Source organism: Salvelinus fontinalis, chromosome 19 (assembly GCF_029448725.1).
Source record: "Salvelinus fontinalis isolate EN_2023a chromosome 19, ASM2944872v1, whole genome shotgun sequence".
Classification (NCBI taxonomy): domain Eukaryota; kingdom Metazoa; phylum Chordata; class Actinopteri; order Salmoniformes; family Salmonidae; genus Salvelinus; species Salvelinus fontinalis.
Genome location: NC_074683.1, coordinates 4,455,557 through 4,482,214, shown reverse-complemented (window position 1 = coordinate 4,482,214; position 26,658 = coordinate 4,455,557). Strand labels below are relative to the sequence as shown.

The 26,658-nt window shown below is 41.8% G+C and overlaps 1 protein-coding gene and 1 long non-coding RNA gene across 3 annotated transcripts in view; both read left to right on the top strand.

The window, feature by feature from the left end:
- Nucleotides 1-8,732, top strand: LOC129816190 (uncharacterized). The gene is made up of 3 exons (XR_008753533.1): nucleotides 1-762; nucleotides 1,507-1,569; nucleotides 1,692-8,732. It is a non-coding gene; the product is annotated as an uncharacterized LOC129816190 (long non-coding RNA).
- Nucleotides 8,733-17,502: 8,770 nt separating this feature from the next.
- Nucleotides 17,503-26,658, top strand: part of LOC129816189 (FERM and PDZ domain-containing protein 4-like) — a 57,240-nt gene continuing 48,084 nt past the window's right edge. Inside the window, exon 1 of one of the 2 annotated variants that reach the window (XM_055870430.1) lies at nucleotides 17,503-18,226. In XM_055870430.1, coding sequence (XP_055726405.1) covers nucleotides 18,186-18,226 — 41 coding nt within the window. In that variant the 5' untranslated portion in view covers nucleotides 17,503-18,185. The remainder of the gene's footprint in view (nucleotides 18,227-26,658) is intronic. The other variant, XM_055870428.1, reaches the window with a different exon arrangement.

Here is a 26,658-nt window from a genome sequence, read left to right as displayed (position 1 = left end):
TCGGAAAACAACTAAAGTATGCTGCTAACAAACAATAACTAGCCCCAATTGTTTAACTTTTAAACTATCCTCTTTGAACTGCTGGATCTGAATAAATGGGTTGGATGGATGTCTTCGATAGTCCAGCAATCGAATTGCAAGTTGTTCATATGCTAACAATCCAAAAATTCAGCTTAAAAAGATATTGCACTGCTACCCTCAGTTTTCATCATTCTTAGAGGGGGTCAGAACAAGCAATGGAACCTGTATTTATCCTCTCTGTGGGTGGAAAAAATATCCTGCCGCAAATAACGACAGACCTCAAATAAATCCTTCTGGAAGTTCACCAAGTATGACGTTTTCGAATGCTGTGGTCGCATAATCCTCACTGATGGGGTTATCTCCAAGTTATTTACAGAATACAACCATATCCCAGATCCGAAAGGTGATGAATGGCCTGAAGGGGAGAAGACTGAAGACCCAGGAAGAAACCGACCAAGTTGTGGACCGTGGTACACATTGTTTGCCTGCATGTATGTATTTGGGGAGAAATGCCCTTTCTGAAGAACATGAGTTGGCGCAGAGGCACCGACAGAAGAACAACACGGCACCCCCTGTACCTACATCCCTCTCCAAACTCGTCATCCCAGCTGCTAGTATCCACACAGCTCTGTCTTCTGTGCCTGGAGCAGTCTGGACTGGTTGAAGCCGAGTTGGACAGATTATTTTCAAAGCGTTTCAGACAAGTCTGCTGTGAATCATCATAATCAATATACTATACCGGTAAGAGTCTACAGTTAAAATGCCAAGATGGCTACATATACATACGTTGTCTTAACTGAATCAAAAAGTTATTGTTAGCTGTTGTTAGTTATTGTTAGCTATATAGGTAGATAGTTAGCTAGACAGTTGCGTACAGGTACCGTTCCCGCATGCTTCGCCCTGCAACGAGCCATTGTTTACAGATGGCTCATTGCGAGACAAAGTAATGTTAAGCCAGCTAGTTGAGCTGTCCATTTGCATTCTGCTTTTAATGTGATTGCTGATGTGCTAAGGCTTGCATGACATGATGATAAACTTTTTCGTGCTTGCAAGTTTGTCATATTTAACTAGCTAGCTGTCGAAGATAGTCGCTAGGGTGCGAATGCTAATCGGTTAGCAAGCTAATCAGACCTCATGTTATGTTACAGTAACACATGCTAAATTGGCTAGCTAGCCACAATGAAAATAAAACTAAGTAGCTAGCTAGCTATTGGATTATAGATTTCAAGGTCGGTTTTGTTGCTTGTTCAACTAGCTGGCTAGCTAGATAAATACTATTTACATTTAGCCAGCCGGTAACTATGAAGCTAAATGTTTGCTTAATCTTGCTTTTTTATTGTGTCTGCATTGCCATTGTTGGTCTGGAAGCAGGTTAAGTGTGTATAGGTCATTTCAGTACAGCTGTAGCAGTAAACAGGCAAAAATAAGCAATAGGACATGAATTAATTCATGTTTTAACTTATTTTTCTGGAATTTGTCTTTCAGCATAAACTTGCTCTCCGCCACCAGTACAAGGAGATGATCGAAGGTGAACAAGCAATACTTCAGGTATTTTGGCTTTGTACTTTGAGCTTATTGCTTGGACTTGGGTGTCATTTAATGTATTGCTGGTATGCAAGGTTTTAATGTCTTGTCTATTTCTGCTTTTTGTATGCTTTCCTTCTTCACAGCCTGGTGTTGTTGTAGGCAAGGAGCTTTCACTCAGATGGAACCAGATTTCAGCTGCTGTGCAATGTTGAAGTCCTTCCTCCCAGAGATGTAAAAGCATCCCCCGGACGAGACACAACCCGGCAAACATAGATTTTTGAGAAGATCAGAATATTTGCAATGAAAAGGCCATGGACATTACATGTCCTGCTCTAAAGGCTAGATTCCTTTCTTCATATCATAACATGACCTGAACCACAGTTACTCAAAGAATCTTATGATATAGGTCTAGATATTGTTTTTACCTTTATTATACAACAATAGACAATTTCATACAGTAAATGGTTTGGTTAATGGGGTAACTTGGTGACATAATGTTCAGAGAATCCATTTAGGCAATTTGGTGAAAGTATTAATGTTCTAAATATACTGTATGTTCTCCAAGGATTAATGTAGATCAGGTGTGAAAATCACAGCAAAATGTTTGCATGCCTTTTTCTCCTAAATTGGATATTAGATTTTTCAACTTTTAAAGCAGCATTACTTCCACATGTTTCCTCCAACTAAAGTGTATGATATTCCCTTTTGAAGCTCTGTACAAAAAACAATTTGAAATGTTTTAACATTTAGTAATCAACAAATAAAAAAAATAATGGGGCAAAAAATACGGAAAAATAAGAGAAAGCTACATGACAATGCAGTGCCATTAAAAACAAGTTCACAAACTTTCCGCCATGTTGAGGCGGATCCGCACCCGTGTTGAGACTGCCGGGGAGATGCGTCACCCAGAGTGAGGGAAAGTGCTCACTGCTCCACACCAGTAGGGAGCGAGCCAAGAAAAAGATGGGGTGAGACCACACCATCCCTGTCTGTTGATGTATGCCACCTTTTGGGATATAACTTGACCCATGGGGGTCCCCAGTGACAACAGCCGCGAGTCCTTCCACTGTGCTAGAGCACGTAGACAGGACGGGGACACCAGTAGTGACCGGTTTAGGTGGCGCGATGTGTACAAGCGAGTGTATTCCCCACCACCTTTAAAGGTCGCATCAGCAACAGCCCGAAAGGAACCACAGCTTTCATAGAAGCCATCATCCCCAATATGCGCAGGCAGCTGAAATTGAGCGAAGCCGGAAACCGGTCTTCCTCTGCAAGGATAAGAACGCACAATTCTCGACCGAGTCTAACTCAAGACCCAGAAACGGAATCCGTTGTGGACTCAAACATCTCTTCTATTGATTGACTATGAAACCCAGAAACTGAACATGGGAAACCAGCATGGATGTGTGTAACACCCCCTGCTCCCTTGGCTCTGCCACCACCAGCCAATTGTCCAGGTTGTCCAATATCCTGAGCCCCAGACACCGCATCGGTACCAAACTCAGCTCCACAACCTTTGTGAAAGTGCGAGGCGAGAGGGAAAGCCCGAAAGGGAGCCTCAGGACCTTTCTGTGAGGGGAATATATGGCCATGAATGTACGCCTCCTTCAGGTCGATGGAGGTGAACCAATTGCCCCGGCGCACTGACTGTAACTGTAACAACTGGCTGTTCGTGAGCATTCTGAATTTGTAGATGCAGGTGTGCTTGTTTAGGATACACAGGTCTAAAAAGGGATGCAAAGTACAAACCAGGAAATACTGGCTATACCAGCCGTCCTGGGCCTCTGACATAGGAACCATTCGGTTTGCCTACTTCTGGAGAAGGGAAGAAATCTCCCTCTAAATGGGCATTGAGGCTTCAGGAATAGTTGACATAATGATGCCTTTAAATCCTTGGGGACGCACAATGAATTGTAGCCTGTACCCCATGTCACTGTTTGCATAATCCAGGGCAACACTGCGCATGCAAGCCATTGGTCTACACAGAGAGTCTCCCATAAAGTGCCATCAAAACGGGTTCAACGACACCTTGTGGGCTCTGAGAATTTGGTTATTTTTCCATGCCTTTTTTAATTTACACAACTCTCGAAAAGAGAGTGTCTGACTGTGTGGGAAACAAACTATTTTTATTAAGCTCACATGGAGGACACAACCCTCTTGACACCCGTGAACACCGTGGAACTTGAAATAATACTTAATGTGTTTAAGTGAAGATGTTTGCCTGAAGCCCGGTCCACTCTGGGTTCGGGGGCTTCGGCTACCAGTGACGTACCCGATATACCTTGCCACTAAGGGGTACTGTTGTCACAGCGAACATCTGAAGAGGGGACCATGCCCCCTCCCCTCTCACCAGGTGCACGGGGGCTGCTGCCTACCCGCCCCAGCCCCTCCATCCTCTCCACATCCACGAAGTGGGAATACCCTTGCAACATCAGCTTGGTTGAATGTGGCTGGGCTCAGGTTGTCTTAAGCTCACTTCACAAAACTAGTTACCAATTAACACACAACGTGCAGAAGAATGAGCACGCCCTCCTTAAGTGGGACAGTTAAGTTGGAGTAAAGATGTTCCAATGTTTGTTTTTTAAAGAAAGGCATGAATTGTTCTGCTCAGCTCAAGGTGAAGAGCAGAAGAATTTACGGAACTCATCCGTGACTTGGGTTTATCACCTGTGGAAGGTGGTGCTTGTAATGAGGCACGGTGTTCATTGGCCTTGTCAGACGTGATTCAAATGTTCTTCAGTAAAGGGCGCTGGTGCGCGAACTCTCCCTAGCCTTGTACCGAGTTGACCGACTGAAAGTTGAACTATCATTGAGGACTATGACCCTCCGATGAGCTCCACAACTAGTCATTCATATACCCTGGTTGCTTGTTGTTTGATTTGAAATCCCCACAGCTGTTAAGGTTTTTCCTCCAGAGAAAATACAAATATTTACCAGAGGCTCCCATAGTGCCCGGGAGCTGAGACTCGAGCACACCGTGTAGTCTGTGCCTGGCAGAGGGTTCATAATGCAGCCTGAGTTGTTGTCTCACCGGAGCCCGCTGCTTCGCGCCTGCAAGGCTTCCGGGGCTGCTAAATGTGGGAGTTATTTCCTTCAATGATTTATTAGGTTATCTCTACACCATTGCCCTGGGATTTCAAGTGGGCTGCAGAGTGAAAAAATGAGAGGAGGCCTAAGCTTAATCATCCCAACACTCCTGTTCTGACTCGCTCACTTTGCAAGAATGCATATTCACATCACTAGCCTAAAACACACATCAAAGCATTACATTCTTTTTTGATGTGTAGGTTATTCATTTAACGAATGATTGCCTTTTGTATTTCCATAACGCTGTTAGACTGTAGCAAACAAATTACACATACCGAAGGTCGGTTTCAAAGTGCAATTCCCTCATTAGTCACATGTCTGTGCTGTTGTTTGGTCTAGACGGGCAGTGGATGCCATCAGAACATTTACAATGTCTGAGTGTCAACTTGTTCCCACATTTCTGTTGATTTGTTTTGCTCATAGGTCAAAGTCTTTAATATTTTGCATGATAGTAACATTACTCCCTGTATTCTGTAAGGATACATTTTTATAGTCACCCTATGTTTTTCAATGGACAATAAACACTGTAGCCTAACTTGACTGAACTTGACAGACAAAAAGAGCATTTCAGATGCTTCCCCTATTTAGCCTTAATTCATGTGGAAGAAAGTAGGGCCATTTTCCACATGAGTTCAGTTTATGCCGACCCCTTTAGCTGATCAGTGAATTGGATTCCTCGGAACACGTGCTTTTTTGGTTTACTTGAATTTATTGAAGAGCTCTGTTATGACTCCATTTTCTCTGTAGCCCCATTGCTTCTGAACATCTTGCATCAGTACACAGTCATCTGTGTCCTGGCATAGGCTGCAAATGTAGTCATGGGAGACTATTTTACCACAATGATAAAGAAGTGCTTTGGAATTTGATTGCATCATTTTGTCTCTTGATAACATTTGTCTCTCCTCATGAATGATTTCATTGCCTGGGTGTGGGCCATTGTTTTATTTACAGATGCCAAAATGCAAAACGTGTCACTGCTTGACACCACAGGACGTGATGGATTTTTCATGCCACTTCACCCATGTACTTAAACTGAGTCATCAACCAATTATATGATAGTACTGAATCATCTCTCTAAGTAGAGGACTTTGAAACACTGACCTGCAATTACTTTAATAGGTTAATATTTACTTTTGACCTGCAATTACTTGAATAGGTTAATATAATTCTCTCGTGAAATATACTATATCTAACGGGCATTCAGATGGTTCCAGCCATATTGTGTATGGGGAATCAATACCCACAGTATCATTGGATAAGATAATAAGAACGTCCATCGATATGCTGCACGCTATTTTAGATTACTCTGGAGCTTTTTGACAACACAGTGTCCAGGTGCCCGACTCACTGCTGAAAAATATGTTACTATTGAAATACAACCGCTATCAACATGATCACCTTTGTTGTAATTATATAGTAGCCAAAAGGCTTAGTATCTGTTACATGTTTTTCAAGTATGAGATCTTTGCTAAACCTATGAGAGACATTTGAATGTCTTTACAGGGCTGTGAATGTGAGGAAGCTATCAGGTCTGAGTGCTCTGATTATCAGTCCTCACACTTGATAGCCCATCTCCTCTACAATGAAAGGGGAAATGGCAGTAATGGTGAGAGAAAAATGCAATTTAGATGTGAGACAAACTCTTGATAAACTACTTACAAAAGCCATGCAGTTTCACATTTCCACTTAGACTGAACATTGAAACATAACTGGCCCCCATCTATTGATTTTCCTCATTCTTCTCAATATCATCAGGCTGTTGATAGGATTTACACCAGAAGACAGTCAAGGAAGACAGTCAGAGAAGGCTGGAAGAGAAGCCCTCCTCCAGGATAGAGGGGCATATGGTAGATCGCAGGTTTTCTTTCTATTTGCCCCATTAGTTAGAGCCTACCTTGGAGGGAGAACATGGAGATAGAACACAGTGGTGTATCTGCAGTAGAGCAAGTCTGTGATGCCAGTTTTGCCATGGACGAGCACCAATTAGATCAACAGAAGTGAGTTGTTGTTTTTTTGTTACTTTATTTTATATTAATCTACTCCAGCGTGCTGATATGACTGAAGATACTGTAGAGTACAATGATTTGGATACTGCAATACTTTGTATGTAGTGCTACACATGAAATATGCATGTGTTATTACTGTGTTATTGCGCTGTCTGCAGGTTATTTTTTAAGCACATTTCTAGTGTTAGTATTTTCACAATCTTTGTAATGTGCAAAGTTATCACAGTTAACAGGTGGATGTATTTTAGTTAAGGGTCTTCACAGCTGTAGCAATATTCAAGTAGGATATATGCAAAACATTGTGTGTGTAAGCCAAGAGCAGATGACTGTTTAGGTCTGCCTTAGAATATATTTGTTAGGTAGACAAAACAAGGACATTTGAAAAAAGCAGAGCCGCTCACTCGGAGCTCAGATGCAATCATTTTAGAACCAACGTTTCGACAGCCAAGCTGTCTTCATCAGGGTACAGTGATGAACTGCGGGTCACTAGTTTATATAGTTTGAAAGGAGACGCACAGGTGTCTGTAATCATGGCCGGCTGCGGCTTGATTTCATTGGTCGATTTACAGATATAAATAGAACATATAAAAAAGAGGAATGGATTACATAATATCATAGATACAATTTGGCCACATACTGCAGGCCTACAAATATTATTTACAATGGATAGCAAAAACACAATAATCACAAAAACCATATGATTTCTAGCTTTGACAATTGAGCCAGTCATGCTTTAAAAAGGTTCCAGCAGCCAGTCTGCTAATTTCTAAGTGACACCCTGGGCTTTGTGACCTTACTGGCTTTCCATGGCCACATTGATTTTCCTCCCACATTACAGATAATTGCTGGGTACTGTGAATCCTATCCTCCCAGAGCTGTAACAGGGAGGTGCTGTAGTGTGTAGAGAGCTGCTATCTGATATTGGGAAGATGATAGACCTTCATCTCATTGACTGTTGGGTTTCACTGGAAAACCTCCATTCTCTGCTAGGAGTAGAGAAACAGTTATAGACACTATAGAGTGGAGTTGATGTAGTTATTATAGAGTTTGTTATGAACTTAAATTGTATTTAATTAATTATGAATCTTGTTTTCAAATAATTATGAACCTTGTTTTCAAAAAGATTACTGTATCATGAAAATGAGATACCAAGAAATGGGCTACATAAAAGTTTGAAGTTTAGATTCAGAACCGAGAGGGAGTATTTTACACACTCATAACGATGTAACCTTTCTCTGACTTCCATGCAATATAGTATTTCCATATAGCTAATATCATTCATGAGAATAATGTTCAATTTTATGAAGATTTCATTCTAATTGGTCAACATATAATAATACACTTTTCAAATTGTGAAACAAATCACACTATTGGTCCAATAAATTGAGTCAGTGGGTTTTGTGAATACATTAGTCACCTTTAGTACAGTGTTTGGTGTCTCCCGGAGCTGTAGTTAATATTTTTATAATTCTGCTGTTTTGCATGGTGTAACTGTCATCGTTTTATGCAAATCACTGCATATCACTGCTCTATAAACTCGAACAAAGACACTTTCCCCCCCTCCTAATGTCACAAACAAAACTATTTTGTAAAACTAACTCACTGCGAGTGAATCACTTATTTGATGGTTTGTAGACATTTTCATGTCCGTCATGTACAGAGTAGTCATTTATGTGTAGTTGGTGACTATTGTATGGTTATTTTGTGGCTATTAGTGTACCATCCTTGTTATTTGTTTTATTATGTTATATATGCCTAAGTGTCACGCCCTGACCATAGATTGCTTTGTATGTTTCTATGTTTTGTTTGGTCAGGGTATGATGTGGGTGGGCATTCTATGTTGTATGTCTAGGTTGTCTATTTCTGTGTTTGGCCTGGTGTGGTTCCCAATCAGAGGCAGCTGTCTATCGTTGTCTCTGATTGGGAGCTATACTTAGGTAGCCTGTTTTCCATTATGTGTTGTGGGTGATTGTTTTCTGTTTGTGCGTATTGCTTTCAGAACTGTTTCGTTTTCGTTCTCTCTCTTTATTAATTTTTGTCAATTCAGTGTTCAGTTTATTTTGTTTATTAAAATGAACACGTACCACGCTGCACCTTGGTCCTCCTCTCCTTCCACCAATGAGAATCGTTACACTAAGAGTATGGTTGATAAATCTGAATTTTAGAACTTGGTGTGATAACCATGCCGGTTGGTATAGTAAGGCAGCTCACATCTAGAATTAGATAATTTAGGCTACTTCCCACACACACTGGCATTTTATCAAACCGAAAACAGGCATCATCATTACTGTGGTGATGACCGTTGTGCATATTTACCCGAATCTTAACATTTAGGCTAGTGATGAATTAGATCAACAACAAAAAAAGATCAGCAGCGTTGCCTCACTTGGAGTGGCCCCCATCATTGCGCTAAATGGTGCGGTCTGGTCTGGTTTGTGTGTCATGGAAAAACAGGCCACTGATGCATTGCACTGTGGCCCAGGGGCCAGTGGCAGTCCACATGACTGGATTGGTTCATGTCAAGTATATATGTCACAGGGGGAAATACTTTTTCGACCTCGACCTATTCCATATGGTTATCCTCAACTTTATGGTAATGAGAAAAGGGGAGAGGGTGTGTGGAAGTGCTATACAAGGTGTATCTGACGTGTAGAATTTCCCCAAAATAATTGTATTGGGGATTACTAGCCTGTACTTAATCATTCATACAGTAACTGTTCAGTTCTCATGGACCACTGTCCAAAACCTACAAGACAGCATATCTGTTATGTAATTGAATTTAATTCAGTTGCAGCAAGGCAACACACATGTGCTTCACTTCATAACTAATGGAAGACTGCGTATGCCATTCACGCATGAGAGAATCTGCTCAGGGTAATCCAGCATGAACTATCATAATGCTGTAATGCTGCAGCTTTAAGGGAGAATTCTGCCCTAACAATCCCATCATCAGAACACGAGATAATACAACAGAAATTACTCATTAATTGAATAGCCTGGGGCTAGAATTTACTGTAAACTACAGTACATGATTAATGCATATTATTGGCAAAGCCTTGTTTTGGACAGGTGCTTGAGTGACGGCTAGTAGGCCAGTTGATATCATTGTGTGACGTTCAAAGTTGGTGCTACTATTTATAGGCCTGAAAATGTATTTTTGTCTCATCTGCTGCTCAAATGGTTGGGGAAAGTTACATGTGTTGTACAGTAGTGTTCCACAAACAGCTCATTGCTTCGATGTCCTGCATCATTGTTGTTACCATTGTGCAGCTAGGTGAAGGAGCAGGAGAAATGCTGACTTTCAATAGGTTTTCCATTTTTTTTGTGCCTATTTTCTTAGCGAAGCATCAGTAGTGCACCAGCACAGCCACTTATCGGTTCCTAGCTGTTCACGATTGATCCCTCTTTGCTTTCTGATGCAGTGGCCCGGAATGTGATGTTATTTCATTACTGAGGCAGAAGAGACGAGCTGGGTCCCAGCCCTGGGGGCATCTCTCTCTCCCTGACTTGGACAGGACCACAGTACGTGATAACAGCTGAATGGTTCAGGCAGGCTAGCTCAGTTAGTTGCCTATGGTGACTCTTGCTGGAGCGTGGAACAGACAGAGACTCTGGACTCTGGAGAAAGGAGTGAAGGAGTAAATATCCAGTAGAGCTGGTGAAAGGGTCGGTTCGGAGAGAGAGGAGAGGAGAGGAAAACGAGGGCTGTTTCAAGGCCTGTCATTAGCTATGGACCCAGATGACAATGAACTTGGAGTGTTCACCGTCATTCAGTGAGTAGATAATTCCTAGTACGCAGTTCTGTATTGTACTTTTGTAATGAACTAGCTGAATATTGGTTTGATTACATAACATTTTTATAATTTGGAATTTTAAAACATCAGTGTTAGTAATCAATGAATGCTGTATAGGATTAATTTCAGGATTGGGGATTGTGGATTTAGGGTTGTGGATTAACCATAAATCCACTCCTGGTTGAAGTTATTTGTATAAAACATGTCACATCAAAGTTGTATGTCTTTTTAGTCTACAAATGCCAATGTTTAATATAATAACTGAGGATAAGATGTATATTGTATACATGTAATTTCTCTCTAAATGTGATTAGATTGGACTATATGTGGATGCTGGGTATTGGTTGGCGATGACACAGTAATTGGCCATGTGATGATTGTACTTTCCACTGATGTTATGTAAATAGCTTGTATTGACAGATGGAACCTCCAAAACCCAAACACGCTTTACCCAGCATAGGATGGAATAATATTGGTCAGTGCCTCAGAGTTTTTGGGGAATTTTGGTTTATCCCTCTTTGAATAATTCCACTGTACTGTACATAATGTAATTGTCATGCGTACTGTACTATGTGACCTTATCTTGGATTAGCAGGGTGTTAACCTCTTTAATGTGAGCTTTGAACTTCTTAAGGTGTTTTACTAAAACTGATCAACTGAATCAAAATCAATTTTGACTTATTCTGTGATCTCAGCCAGGTTTCACTCCCCTTCTAATTCCAATTAGTCACACTGGTGAATATTCATGGTACATGCCATTAAAATGTTGAGCTTCCTGCTTACACTGTTTAATTCAGTGAATAAATCACCAGTGGCATGGGGATAATGAGGATGGCACAACTAGATCACAGACACACAAACAGATTGGCTAGGTTAAAGCACTGATGTGGCACACATATATGCATGCAGACAGACAGCCAGCCAGGAAGGCAGACGAAAGCGCTCGCACACACACACACACACACACACACACACACGCAGAATGAGATGGACTGGGGGGCAGGGTGGTGTTAGTGGTCCATGTCAGAGTGCAGCTTGCTGTGACGGTTGCTGACACATACATCTGGTTGAGGGCCAGGGGCCAGGTGAGGGCGAGAGGGCAGTCCAGCACCACTGACAGATTAACCTTGTACTGTATCTCTGCTGTGGGCTCCAACAAACGAACATACTCAACAGCACTGAGAAAATGCACCATGTACAAAGAACCTATACTGTATATTTTCCTTCACAGTGATGCAGTATCGGTCTGAAATGTATATTTTGATATCTTGAATGGGAGGATATAAAGATATAAGAGTATGTGCTGCTGTCCTTAAATCATCACTCCGTACACTAAACTCCCGAAAGTGATTACTCCATAGCCTTCTGCTTGTAAGTCTTAGCTTTCTTTCCGAGCAACTTGAGTTAAAGGTACAATACAGCCGTTTTTATCTCAATATCAAGTCATTTCTGGGTAACAATTAAGTACCTTTATTGTGATTGTTTTCAATTAAAATGAAACAAAATAAACAACAATAGCTTCTTAGCAGAGAGCAATTCCTCAAGCAAGAATTTTGCTAGGACTATCTGGGAGTGGTTTGAGTTGGGAGGGGAAAACTGAAAGTTAGCTGTTATTGGCAGAGAGGTTTGGAACTCTCTTTCTTATTGGTCTATTAACTAATTTACCGCATGAATGCCAAACCTCCCTCCCACCAAAACAGGCTGAAATTTCAGGCTGTCTTTTCAAACAGCTCTTACACTAAAAGGGCATTATCATAATTTTAACAATTTCACAGTATTATTTCAACCTCATAGTGTGGAGATACATATAAAAACACAGGGAAATCACATTTTTGACTGCACTGGGCCTTTAAACTCTGGACTTGCAGAATTTAGCTAACCAAGGTTTGAATTCAGCTGTTTTTCAAACGAGCTCGGGGATAGAGGCAGCTATGTTAGGAATCAGAGGGTGAGCTTTGATTGGTTCAAGGCCTGGGCCACAGTCTCCTTAGATGTCCCTCCTGTCTGACCTTAATATCCTCTGCCACTCCCGCTGGCCTCTAGGCAAGGCAGCAGCCCAAATGGACAAACAGCCCAGAATACGCTGAGTCTCTCTTTCTCCACAACAGCCATGGGACAAGCAGACTGTCAGATATTTTCCACTCACTGATCTGATCTGGGTGTACTAGATGCCTTGGCTGTTTGGCAGTTAGGAGCATTGGGCCACTAACTGAAAGGTTGCTGGATCGAAATCCTTAGCCGACAAGGTAAAATCTGTCGTTCTGCCCTTGAGCAAGGCAATTAACCCTAATTGCTTCATGGTCACCGTCAATAATGGCTAATCAGGGTGAATGAAATACAGGTTACCCACTTGTACATACAGTGAAACAGGACTATATAAGTACACCCTAATTAAATAATAATACAATTATTACTATACATGATCTGCACCATATATGTCCATATTTTGTAAGATGGTTATACTGTACCTCCTATATTTCAGGCTGTTGTGCCTGTGAGCCTCTTATGTGTGTGATGCTGAGCTTTACAGATTGCTAAATTCTATTGACCAACCGTATGCAGGAGACAATATTTCCCCGTTTCCTTATTGGTTACTGATGAAGTTACAAAGTTGCAGAGAGTCAGCATTCCTGAGGCTCAAGGTCTCTACATGGTCAGTGGGGCATCAGGGATGTCTGAGTCTGACTGATCAACCACGCTTCTGCCTCACTGCCTTAAAGAGAGCAGCCAAATCATGAATCTGAATAGAGAGGGAGTGACAAGTTGCTTTATTGCACGGCTCACCAACAAAGGCACTCTAAGTCACTCTCTAGACGCTAACAAGCTGTGGCGTTTTAATATAGAATGGTTGCTGTGTGACTGCAGGGAAATGGCTACGAATCATTGTTTTAAATGCCTTAGCCTGAGTATCCTAATATTATACTAAGAAATGTAAAACGTATTGTGTGTGTGATGATCACAGGAGAGAGAGAGAGATCTGAATAGATTGCCTTTATTACCGAGGAGAGAAGACCATTTTATCAGGATGTCGGAGACATGATGAGGCAGTATCAAACCCCATATAACACAGACGCCTTAATGATCTAAATTGCCTCTTGGTGCTTTTTGACAGAGGGACCTGGTCTGTAGACTCTGATTAATGAGGGGCGATTTTTCCTCAATTGGATAATAGACATTTCCTAATCTATCATTTGCATGTGAGACTGTAGAGTGGGCTGGCACTGGGGTAATTTGAGTGGGTTTGCAGGTGGAATTAGTTATGAAATAGGCTACATTCCTTTATGTTTCCTTTGCTAATATCCTCACATCCATCAACATGATTCCACAGACCATATTGAAAATGGCTTTGAAAAGCAATGCCTTTACGTGATGTAAAATATGTCTTTCAGTCTAGCAATATGAAACATAGGAAACATTCAAACTCAAAATGTGAAATAACAGCTTCCTTGCTTGAAGAATGCAGTTGACATGCGTCTGAATAATTCAATGGCTATGAATCATAGGAGCACCTCAGCCCTCCTCCCATCCCCGATCTTATCTGATCTTAAAAAACCAAACAATTGTACATAATGTTTCTTATTACTTAAAAAAGCTTCTGGACATCAGAACAGCAATCACTAACCTCAATTTAGACGAAGACTTCTACTTTAATGAGTCTTCGACGCAGGGCATACTGCTCACTCCCGACCAGGCTCTATTCCCTCACACTCGGAAGAGAAAAAAGCCGTAATATACTATGCTTCTCGGAGTCATGGCTGACCAAGGACATGGATAATATACAGTTAGCTGTATACAGAGCCACAGGTGGCCTTTCCCACCTGGACAAAAGGAACACCTAAATGAGAATGCTGTTCATTGACAACAGCTCAGCGTTCAACTCCATAGTGCCCTCTAAGCTCATCACCAAGCTAAGGACCCTAGGATTGAACGCCTCCCTCTGTAACTGGATCCTGGACTTCCTGACGGGCCGCCTCCAGGTGGTGAGGGAAGGCAACAACACATCTGACAACACTGGGTACTCCTCAAGGGTGTGTACTTAGTCCCCTCCAGTACTCCCTGTTCACCCACAACTGCGTGGCAGCACACGACTCCAACACCATCATTAAATTTGCCGACGACACAACGGTGGAACAGCTTGTAGGGAGGAGGTCAAAGATCTGGCACTGTGGTGCCAGGACAACAATACAATACAATACAAAGGTGGGCAATACAAAGGTTCTTATCGTGGACTACAGGAAACGGAGGACCGAACACGCCCCCATTCACATCGGCGGGGCTATAGTGGAGTGGGTCAAGAGCTTCAAGTTACTCAGTGTTCACATCACTAAGAACCTACAGTGGCTTGCAAAAGTATTCACCCCCCTTGGCATTTTTCCTATTTTGTTGCCTGGAATTACAACCTGGAATTAAAATAGATTTTTTTGTGGTTTGTATCACTTGTTTCAAAACATGCCTACCACTTTGAAGATGCTAAATATTTTTTATTGTGAAACAAACAAGAAATAACACAAAGAAAATAGAGGACATAAGCGTGCATAAATAGACAGCTAACTATTCATCTCCTTCAAGTTGGATGGGTTCCGCTGGTGTACAGCAATATTTAAGTCATACTACAGATTCTCAATTGGATTGAGGTCTGGGATTTGACTGCCATTCCAAGACATTTAAATGTTTCCCCTTAAACCACCCGAGTGTTGTTTTATCAGTATGCGTCGGGTCATTGTCCTGCTGGAAGGTGAACCTCCATCCCAGTCTCAAATCTCTGGAAAACAAACAGGTTTCCCTCAAGAATTTCCATGTATTTAGCGCCATCTATCATTGCTTCAATTCTGACCTGTTTCCCAGTCCCTGCCAATGAAAAACATCCCCACAGCATGATACTGCCACCACCATGCTTCACTCTGAGGATGGTGTTCTCGGGGTGTTGAGAGGTGTTTGGTTTGCGCCAGACATAGTGTTTTCCTTGATGGCCAAAAAGCAAAATTTTAGTCTCATCTGAGCAGAATACCTCCCATGTTTGGGGAGTCTACCACATGCCTTTTGGTGAACACCAAACGTTTTTGCTTATTTTTTTCTTGAAGCAATGGCTTTTTTTCCCTGGCCTCTCTTCCGTAAAGCCCAGCTCTGTGGAGTGTACGGCTTAAAGTGGTCCTGTGGACAGATACTCCAATCTCCGCTGTGGAGCTTTGCAGCTCCTTCAGGGTTATCTTTGGTCTCTTTGTTGCCTCTCTGATTAATGCCCTCTTTGCCTGGTCCGTGAGTTTTGGTGGGCGGCCCTCTCTTGGCAGGTTTGTTGTGGTGCCATCTTCTTTCCATTTTTTAATAAGGGATTTAATGGTGCTCCGTGGGATGTTGAAAGTTTCTGATATTTTTTATAACCCAACCCTGATCTGTACTTCTCCACAACTTTGTCCCTGACCTGTTTGGAGAGCTCCTTGGTGTTCATGGTGCATCTTGCTTGGTGGTGCCCCTTGCTTAGTGGTGTTGCAGACTCTGGGGCCTTTCAGAACAGGTATATATATTGAGATCATGTGACACTTAGATTGCACACAGGTGGACTTTATTTAACTAATTATGTGACTTCTGAAGGTCATTGGTTGCACCAGATCTTATTTAGGGTCTTCATAGCAAAGGGGGTGAATACACATGCACATACCACTTTTCCATTTGTATTTAAAAAAATAAATAATAATAAATGTAACAGGTAAAAAAAAAGTTCACTTCATCAATTTTGACTATTTTGTGCATGTCCATTACATGAAATCCAAATAAAAATACATTTAAATTACAGGTTGTATGAATATTTTTGCTAGGCACTGCATCATGGTCCGAACACCAATACAGTAAAGAAGAGGGCATGACAATTCCTCTTCCCCCTCAGGAGGCTCAAAATATTCAGCATGGGCCCTCAGATCCTCAAAAAGTTATACCACTGCACCATTGGGAGCATCTTGATTGACTGCATCACCACTTGGTATGGCAACTGCTCGGCATCAGACTGCAAAGCACTATAATAAAGGAATAATAGTAGTGCATACGGCCCAGTACATTAATGGGGCCGAACTCCCTGCCATCCAGGACCTCTATAGCAGGTGTTGTCAGAGGAAGGCCCTAAAACTTGTCAAAGACTCCAGCCACCAAAGTCATAGACTGTTCTCTCTGCTACCGCAATGCAAGTGGTGCCGGATTGCCATGTCTGGGACCAAAAGGTTACTGAACAGCTTCTACCCCAAGCCATAATACTGGCCACACTGACTGTTTACAATGACCCCCTTAATGTTAATTATTTGTATAATTTTTATTGCACTGGCTCTATTTACACTCACACATACTACACTGACACACACACACACACTATAACACTCACACACACAACACACATACACACGCACACAGAAAAACTTTATCACTCTTTACACACTCTGCTGTTATTCTGTTTATTATCTATCCTGATTACCTCAACTACCTCGTACCTCTCGGTACTGGTATTCATTGTATATAGCCTCGTTACTGTTATTTTATTGATACTATTTCAAGGTTCTTTTTTTAAATATATATTGTTATATTTAAGCATTTCACAGTTAAGTCTACACCTTTTGTATTCGGCACATGTGAAAAATAAAAATTTGATTTGATTTGAATAGGTTAGCTGCCCTGCATACCGCCGTTTAACATAGCATTACAGCTCTGCGGTCTGTACACACAAAAAAACGATTTCAGTGGGATTTACAATAAAGGAATAATGTCCTAGGTGTTTTGACTGAAATAATGAAATCAATGCGTGTCCTCTCAAATGGCCATGTCAAGTTGTTTGGAGATGTGGTTATGTGAGCTGGTGTCGAGGGTGGATGGTGGAGACCTTAGCTATACAACCACTGAAGAGAATAACAGGGTCCTTTTCCCTTCTCTGCCTGCAGCTAGTCCTTCTGCTCCTCTATGGCCTTGGTTTCATGTATTGTACAGATCATTCCCCCTCTCTCTCTCTCTCTCTCTCTCTCTCTCTCTCTCTCTCCCCTTCCCCCCTTCACCTCATCACCCTCCCACACCACGCGCTTTCCCTGCTGAGCAACACCCACGCTACTGCTGTGATCTCTCCTCCTTCCTCCATACTTTCATTCTCAAAACACAACACATGATGGTGGGAATTGATGAGACTGCCCTTTGCAGAGGAGAGGAGGAATTCAAGGAACAGGCTCCATCCATCAGCAGTGATTTGTGTGCCCTACAACCCCAGCGTCCCCCTACATCCTACCCTCTCTTTCTCGCTCGCTCTCTCCCTCTCTCTTGCACTCTCTCTCTCCCCCTCTCACTCAGCCCCTCACTCTATGCCTCTCTCTCTCTCTCTCTCTGTGTCTCCCATCGCTTTCCCTCTCGCTGTGTCTCTTCAAAGCTGTTTTTACTGCACGGCCCCTGCACATCATTCCACTGCGATGGAAATTAAATGAAGGTGGCTTAACGCAGCTGAATGGAGGCATGCTTTGAAGGATGTAGCCGGGTGAAGCGCCACTGCCAGATTCTTTTCCAGGGGCGGTGGATTTGTGCTGCTGAGGCGAGGACACAGCAATCACTCAGGCATGCAGAAGCCCTGACAAGAGAACTAATCTCTCCACCTGACTTGTGGAAGCTCCAGCTTTTTTCTCCCTGCATTATTTATCCCCAGTGCTAAAGACAGTGGCACAATGGAGCCAGCAACGTGAAGTAGATGGTCGATTTGTAGTCTTGGAAGGACTGACCATAGTCTGCTGCGCACATGGATGTGTTTAGCTTTGTGAAGATGCCAAAGCTGTCAGGGTGAGTCGGATGGATGCTGTTGAATTTGCCTGTCTGCTTCGATGCCACTTGTGTAATAGGTGGTGGTGCATACTTTACCCACAGGTATGATTTACAGAGAAACGTGGGATTTAACAAGCACCATTTAGAATGGAATCTGGTGTAATGATTGTAGAAACGGCACATACTGTTAAAGGATTATTGTAATGACAGTCTGAGTGCTGTCGCATGCAATTCACATGAGAGAGAAAGAGACAGTGAGAGAGTGAGACAGTGAGAGAGTGAGAGATAAGGGGGAGTGTTGTGGTTGAAGTGATGTGGTCCATGTGTCTAAACTTAATGAGGTGCTTTGCTCAGAATGTGAATATATGGTCAGGTTTTAATCTTGCATTACACTGACTCTGTTGCATATGTACTGGAGTGTTTTATGGTGGGGTTTATAGCATACGCACAGCACACACCCATGAATAAGTGGGTGTCAGCGACACTGAACTGAAAATCATATTTTGGTTGATGTTTAATTGGATGAATCAGATAGTTGTCTTTTTTCAATGGAATTTTAGATATTTATACAGGAGGGTTTATAAAGTTGTATTTTGTAATGGATAATACGTAAAATAATGACAAAGATATGATGATAGTAATTAGACATGAGTGAATACTGAATAAGTGTATATTTAGCTCGAGGTTCTTGTAGATTGAACTGAGGAAACATTTGTTAATGATTGCAATGACTTTTCAGTTGTGTGCTATGAGGCAGAAATCTTGCCATGTTGTGTTATTTTAAGCCTACTATTTACATATACTGTTGTCAGCATCTAGCAGACAACAATTCAATATGATATGAAGTGTGTTCAGCCCCCAGGGTGAGTTGCCAATCTATATTGTCAATGCTGTTACATCTGATTAGGTTGCAGCTTGATCATGTCACCACATTACTTGCACATATGTAATTTACAAAACTCAACTACAGTGCCATGCAGTTATAACTAGGCTATGCAGCATAAAATGATAGGAAATGTGACTGGAATCTGTATGTCTGTCTGTATATTGTAAAAATTCTGAGTAAGATGAAAGGTTTCCCAAACCCTTTGCCTCTGTTGAATCTTGTTCAATCTGCAACACTGCATGTCTATGGCTGTGACATCAGTTTATCATCTAACCTCATATCACATTAAATGTCACATTTTCCTGATAAACAAACACTTGTGATGTCAAGTGTCTCAATTAAAGACTTATAAACTCAGCAAAAAAAGAAACGTCCTCTCACTGTCAACTGCGTTTATTTTCAGCAAACTTAACATGTGTAAATATTTGTATGAACATAACAAGATTCAACAACTGAGAGATAAACTGAACAAGTTCCACAGACATGTGACTAACATAAATGGAATAATGTGTCCCTGAAGAAAGGGGGGGTCAAAATCAAATTTAACAGTCAGTATCTGGTGTGGCCACCAGCTGCATTAAGTACTGCAGTGCATCTCCTCCTCACGGACTGCACCAGATATGCCAGTTCTTGCTGTGAGATGTTACCCCACTCTTCCACTCTACCCCACCTGCAAGTTCCTGGACATTTCTGGGGGGAATGGCCCTAGCCCTCACCCTCCGATCCAACAGGTCCCAGACGTGCTCAATGGGATTGAGATCAGGGCTCTTCGCTGGCCATGGCAAAACACTGACATTCCTATCTTGCAGGAAATTATGCACAGAACGAGCAGTATTTCTGGTGGTATTGTCATGCTGGAGGGACATGTCAGGATGAGCCTGCAGGAAGGGTACCACATGAGGGAGGAGGATGTCTTCCCTGTAACACACAGCGTTGAGATTGCCTGCAATGACAAGAAGCTCAGCCCGATGATGCTGTGACACACCGCCCCAGACATTGACGGACCCTCCACCTCCAAATCGATCCCGCTCCAGAGTACAGGCCTCGGTGTAACGCTCATTCCTTCGACGATAAACGTGAATCCGACCATCACTCCTGGTGAGACAAAACCGCGACTCGTCAGTGAAGAGCACTTTTTGCCAGTCCTGTCTGGTCCAGCGGCGGTGGGTTTGTGCCCATAGGCGACGTTGTGACCAGTGATGTCTGGTGAGGACCTACCTTACAACAGGCCTACAAGCCCTCAGTCCAGCCTCTCTCAGCCTATTGCGGACAGTCTGAGCACTGATGGAGGGATTGTGCGTTCCTGGTGTAACTCGGGCAGCTGTTGTTGCCATCCTGTACCTGTCCCACAGTAGAAAGGCCTCTTTAGTGTCCTAAGTTTTCATAACTGTGACCTTAATTGCCTACCGTCTGTAAGCTGTTAGTGTCTTAATGACTGTTCCACAGGTGCATGTTCATTAATTGTTAATGGTTCATTGAACAAACATAGGAAACAGTGTTTAAACCCTTTACAATGAAGATCTGTGAAGTTATTTGTATTTTTACGAATTATCTTTGAAAGACAAGGTCCTGAAAAAGGGATGTTTCTTTTTTTTGCTGAGTTTAGGATGATTCCCAGAAATATGTCCATACCTGTTGAATGACAAATGAAAAGCAAATTATTAAATAAATGGCAATGACTTCTACAAGGGATGACTAAAGATTATCTCAAGTCATTTTTGTGCAAGTTAGTTGATTTACCAAATCACTGAATATCTAGATCTGTATCTATTTTATTCTGAATATAACCATAAACAAAACATTGCTGTGTGTTTTGGGGAACACCATGTAAATATCTTATTTGGAACGAAGGAGGACAGGCCTGTTACTTTAAATGATGTCACTGTTTCTCCACACTGTTGTCTTTCCATGGCAGTGAATGTTTATGATGTTGCTGCTGTTGGGGCATTAACGTCAGTGCACCGCTGTCACTGTTAATAATGAAGCCTATGATTGTGTTCTTACTGTAGTGCTACACAGGCTTCCTCTACTGCCAGCCTGCATTGCAGGCTAGCTGTCCACCCTGTAGTTATCTTATGATGGCAAATGGAATGTTTTGAATGTAATAAATAGACTGTATGTGTTTCAGAGATCCAGGAGAATACAGATCTCTTTTATATTTGGCTCTGCCTCATGCCTACCGACACCCTGTCGTCTCAGCTGTCACACAGAAGAGCTTGTTCCAGCCTTGTTTTTCTCTCACCGCAGCAATGGCACCTTTCTTGTGCAAATGCTCTAAAACACATGGCTAACATGTAATCATATTTTGTGTGAGGGAAAGCTTTGTTTACATTTTTTTAATCATTATGTGAAGGATACTGAAACACATAGTATCCCTTTTGATCGTTTTTTTATTCGATAACTACAGATGTAGGATCTTGTTGGTGCAATAATCTTGCACCAACAGGAAATGTGGATTATAATTAATGGACATTTTTGTACGGGTTGACACCATTTTCTTAAGTGAAAATCAAGTCTGAAATTTCAAAGTGGAAATGACAAACTTCAAAATACTTTTTAAATGTCAAATACATTACAGGCTTTGAATGTCCTGCATTGCAGTAAAGTTCTCCTACAACAGGGGCTGATCAAATGAATAACCTACATCTGTACATTATGGGTGTAAGTCTTGTTTTACCACAGTATGAGGGTTAAGTAGGAAGGCCAATCTGTAAGAACAGGACCAGCAATTATTACTCTTCTGGGGGGTTCACAAGCCCAGCTATGTAAACCAGGTAAGGAGGATATCAAAAGTGAGAGCCACGGTGTGTCTGTCCATTGCTGTACTAGGAAGGTGGTAAAATACACTTTTTACAGTCAAAGTTTCACCAGGTTTCTACAGCCTCAGATATTTATCACTTACAAATAAACACTCCTCAAAGCTTAAAAACTCTGTTAAACATAAAAATATAAATTTTTACAAAATGCCCCAAACAGATTTTAACTTATTGACAGGTATATGCAAAACTGGTTGGAGCCAGCCAGCATGTCTTTATGGTAAAAGCTCTAACATTTGGTTTATGAAAAGTCATATAAAAAGAAACACTTGGGCGGAAGTATGGAATGGCATGTTTAACGCATGATTCCCCCATGCCTGTGAGTTAAAAAAATTAAAATGAAGCGCTCTGTCTAAAATAGAAGTTGTGAGTATACTGTAATGAGATTGCAATTCAGAACCAGTGGTTGTTTGGCTTAAAGCATATTTACTCTCTAGAAGCATGAAGCCAAAGCCTACTTAAAAACAAAGCTACTGTATTTTGAATATTTAGACAACTAGACATGAACGCTTACAGCACTTGAGTACTTTCTGTTGTTTTACTCAATTTTCTTCTAGGCCTTCACCATTAAAGCTTTAGATAATGACATTCATCAAATCAGTTTGCCTAGGTCAAGCCCATTTTACCTATCCAGTTTCCACATACATAACTCACTGGACTGGACAACATTTGATTACCCTGAATATTTATTAGAGTACAAGGGAGGAGGTCTGTTTTAGAAATGGGGGGCCTCTTTGGGACAAGTATGGTGGAGATGGCATGGTAGAGGATCCAGCTGGCTTGTGAAAAGAGAGAGAGAGAAAGAAAGAGAGTGAGAGAGAAAAAAGGAACATCGAGAAAGAGAACTGGAAAAAGAGAAGTTTCAGGCAATCATTTGTATTCTTCTCTTGCTTTAAAGCTTGTGCATGAATGCAGCACTGCAACAATGTACAGTAGAATTCAAAGGCAACCCTGTGGTCAAGGGGAATTGGGTTTGTTTAAGACTTAACATGAGCATTGGGGGGTGAAAGTGTCTGGACAGTGTTTATACTGTACAGAACGAAAGGGTCTGGGGAGAGGTTATACTGTACAGTATGAAAGGGTCTGGGGAGGGTTTATACTGTACAGAACGAAAGGGTCTGGGGAGAGGTTATACTTTACAGTATGAAAGGGTCTGGGGAGGGTTTATACTGTACAGAACGAAAGGGTCTGGGGAGAGGTTATACTGTACAGTATGAAAGGGTCAGGACCAGGTTTATACTGTACAGAACGAAAGGGTCTGGGGAGAGGTTATACTGTACAGTATGAAAGGGTCTGGGGAGGGTTTATACTGTACAGAACGAAAGGGTCTGGGGAGAGGTTATACTTTACAGTATGAAAGGGTCTGGGGAGGGTTTATACTTTACAGTATGAAAGGGTCTGGGGAGAGGTTATACTGTACAGTATGAAAGGGTCAGGACCAGGTTTATACTGTACAGAACGAAAGGGTCTGGGGAGAGGTTATACTGTACAGTATGAAAGGGTCAGGACCAGGTTTACACTGTACAGTATGAAAGGGTCTGGGGAGGGTTTATACTGTACAGTATGAAAGGGTCTGGGGAGGGTTTATACTGTACAGAATGAAAGGGTCTGGGGAGGGTTTATACTGTACAGTATGAAAGGAAGTGAACTATGGAAATATACACAGTGTCGTAATAGTATCTTTGTAGAGTATTTCAATATTTTCTTTATTATAGCATACGACTTGTGATTTGTTTATAACATGCTGTTACATACGTTGATACAGTTTATACTGTAAGTACAGCAAAGTCCTGCCATGGTGGTTTGAGTGGTGTGTGTGTGCCTGGCAATAGTATAATACATTTCTGTGTGTGTGTGTGTGTGTGTGTGTGTGTGTGTGTGTGTGTGTGTGTGTGTGTGTGTGTGTGTGTGTGTGTGTGTGTGTGTGTGTGTGTGTGTGTGTGTGTGTGTGCGTCTGTCTACAACTGATTTCCAATTATATTCCACAGCATTTCTCAACAGGAAACATTCAGAAACTCCAAGCCTTCTGTGTAGCTTCCCACTGCCAGTTGCAAGGGCATAGTGCATTTTATTAGTTGTACAGTACCGATAATATTTATAAAGAATACACATACACTGCCTTTCAAAAGTTTGGGGTCACTTAGAAATGTCTTTGTTTTAGAAAGAAAGCAAATTTTTTGTCCATTAAAATAACATCAAATTGATGAGAAAAACAGTGTAGACATTGTTAATGTTGTAAATGACTATTGTAGCTGGAAACGGCAGATTTCTTTATGGAATATCTACATAGGAGTACAGAGGTCCATTATCAGCACACATCACTCCTGTGTTCCAATGGCACGTTGTGTTAGCTAATCCAAGTTCGTCATTTTGAAAGGCTAATTGATCGAGGGAGAAAATCCTTTTGCAATTATGATGGCACAGCTGAAAACTGTTGTCCTGATTAAAGAAGCAAAAAAAATGGCCTTCTTTAGACTAGTTGAGTATCTGGAGCATCAGCATTTGTGGGTTCGATTACAGGCTCAAAATGGATAGCAACAAAGAACTTTCTTCTGAAACTCGTCAGTCTTTTCTTGTTCTGAGAAATGAAGACTATTACATTTGAGAAATTGCCAAGAAACTGAAGATATCGTATAATGCTGTGTACTACTCTCTTCACACAACAGCGCAAACTGGCCCTAACCAGAATAGAAAGAGGAGTGGGAGGCCCCGGTGCACAACTGAGCAAGAGGACAAGTACATTACAGTGTCTAGTTTGAGAACAGACGCCCTACAAGTCCTCAACTGGCAGCTTCATTAAATAGTACCTGCAAAACACCAGTCTCAACGTCAACAGTGAAGAGGCGACTCCGGGATGCTGGCCTTCTAGACAGAGTTCCTCTGTCCAGTGTCTGTGTTCTTTTGCCATCTTAATATTTTATTTTATTGGTCAGTCTGAGATATGGATTTTTCTTTGCAACTCTGCCTAGAAGGCCAGCATCCCGAAGTCTGATCAATTTGATGTTATTTTAATGGACAAATTTTTTTAGCTTTTCTTTCAAAAACAAGGAAATTTAGAAGTGACGCCAAACTTTTGAACGGTAGTATAAGTAGAAGCAGATCAGCCTATGGTTTATATAACATAGGACACACATTCGCACTGGAACTGGTGCAGGCAGACACAGTTCCTCCCAGGCTAAATGAGGAAGAACATCTCTATTTGATTATGTTCTGGCTCTCTCTGAATAACATGTAGACAGTGTTCAGACAAAGAGCCAGCAGGATTTCAACCACACTCACAACAACAATACTCAGTAAGATCTTGGCGGGTGGTTTAATTCCCAGATGTCAATTCTTCTCAACACAGAGGAGATTAGCTACGACGTAAAATACCCTATAGAGAAATGGTAGAGAGAGAGAGAGAGAGACTGCCTGCCATAACGTAGTAGTTTCCCATGGCAACAACATCAGCACTTACAAATAGGGGAATGTAATATTCAGCTCTTTTTAAATAATGGTAAAATATGGATAGACGGTCTTGCCCAGCAGCAGAATCCAATGCACGGCGCTAGATACCGATACTCTCCCTCCTTACTGTATGGACAACAACCGTGAAATGTTCACACCACTCTGGGGTCTGGATTTGGCTCCATTTACTGTGTTAATTATTCTCTCCTCCTGCTGATCATTTTGCACGTGTGATGTAGGTGGTTTACACCATTTTGTTACCTTTACATATGCCAAATAAACAGTGAGAGATGCTACACAACATGGACCTGTTAAATGGCTCACTATGACAATGGTTCTACATTTCTGCTGCATGACAAGTATTCAAGTGTAGCATTCATACTTTTGGCTTGAAATGATGCAATGTTTTCATGGGTTCTCCTTCAAAATCAAATTAAATTGTATTTGTCACATACACGTGTTTAGCAGATGTTATTGCTGGTGTAGCGAAATGCTTGTGTTTCTAGCTCTAACAGTGCATTAATATCTAACAATTTCACAACAATACACACAAATCTAAAGTAAGGGAATGGAATTATATAAATATGATATAAATATATAAATATTTGGGTGAGCAATGTCAGAGCGGCATAGACTAAGATACAGTAGAATAGGATAGAATACAGTATATACATGAGATGAGTAATACAAAATATGTAAACATTATTAAAGTGACGAGTGTTCCATTATGAAAGTGGCCAGTGATTTCAAGTCTATGTATATAGGGCAGCAGCCTCTAATGTGCTAGTGATGGCTATTTAACAGTCTGATGGCCTTGAGATAGAAGCTGTTTTTCAGTCTCTCGGTCCCAGCTTTGATGCACCTGTACTGACCTTGCCTTCTGGATGATAGCGGGGTGAACAGGCAGTGGCTTGGGTGGTTATTGTCCTTGATGATATTTTTGGCCTTCCTGTGACATCGGGTGCTGTAGGTGTCCTGGAGGGCAGGTAGTTTGTCCCCGGTTATGGGGCAGACCGCATCACCCTCTGGAGGACCCTGCGGTTGCGGGTGTTGCAGTTGCCGTACCAGGCAGTGATACAGCCCGACAGGATGCTCTCAATTGTGCATCTGTAAAAGTTTTGAGGGTTTTAGGTGCCAAGCCAAATTTCTTCAGCCTCCTGAGGTTGAAGAGGTGCTGTTGCGCCTTCTTCACAACGCTGTCTGTGTAGGTGGACCATTTCAGTTTGTCAGTGATGTGTACGCAGAGGAACTTGAAGCTTTCCACGTTCACCACTGCGGTACCATCTATGTGGATGGGGGGT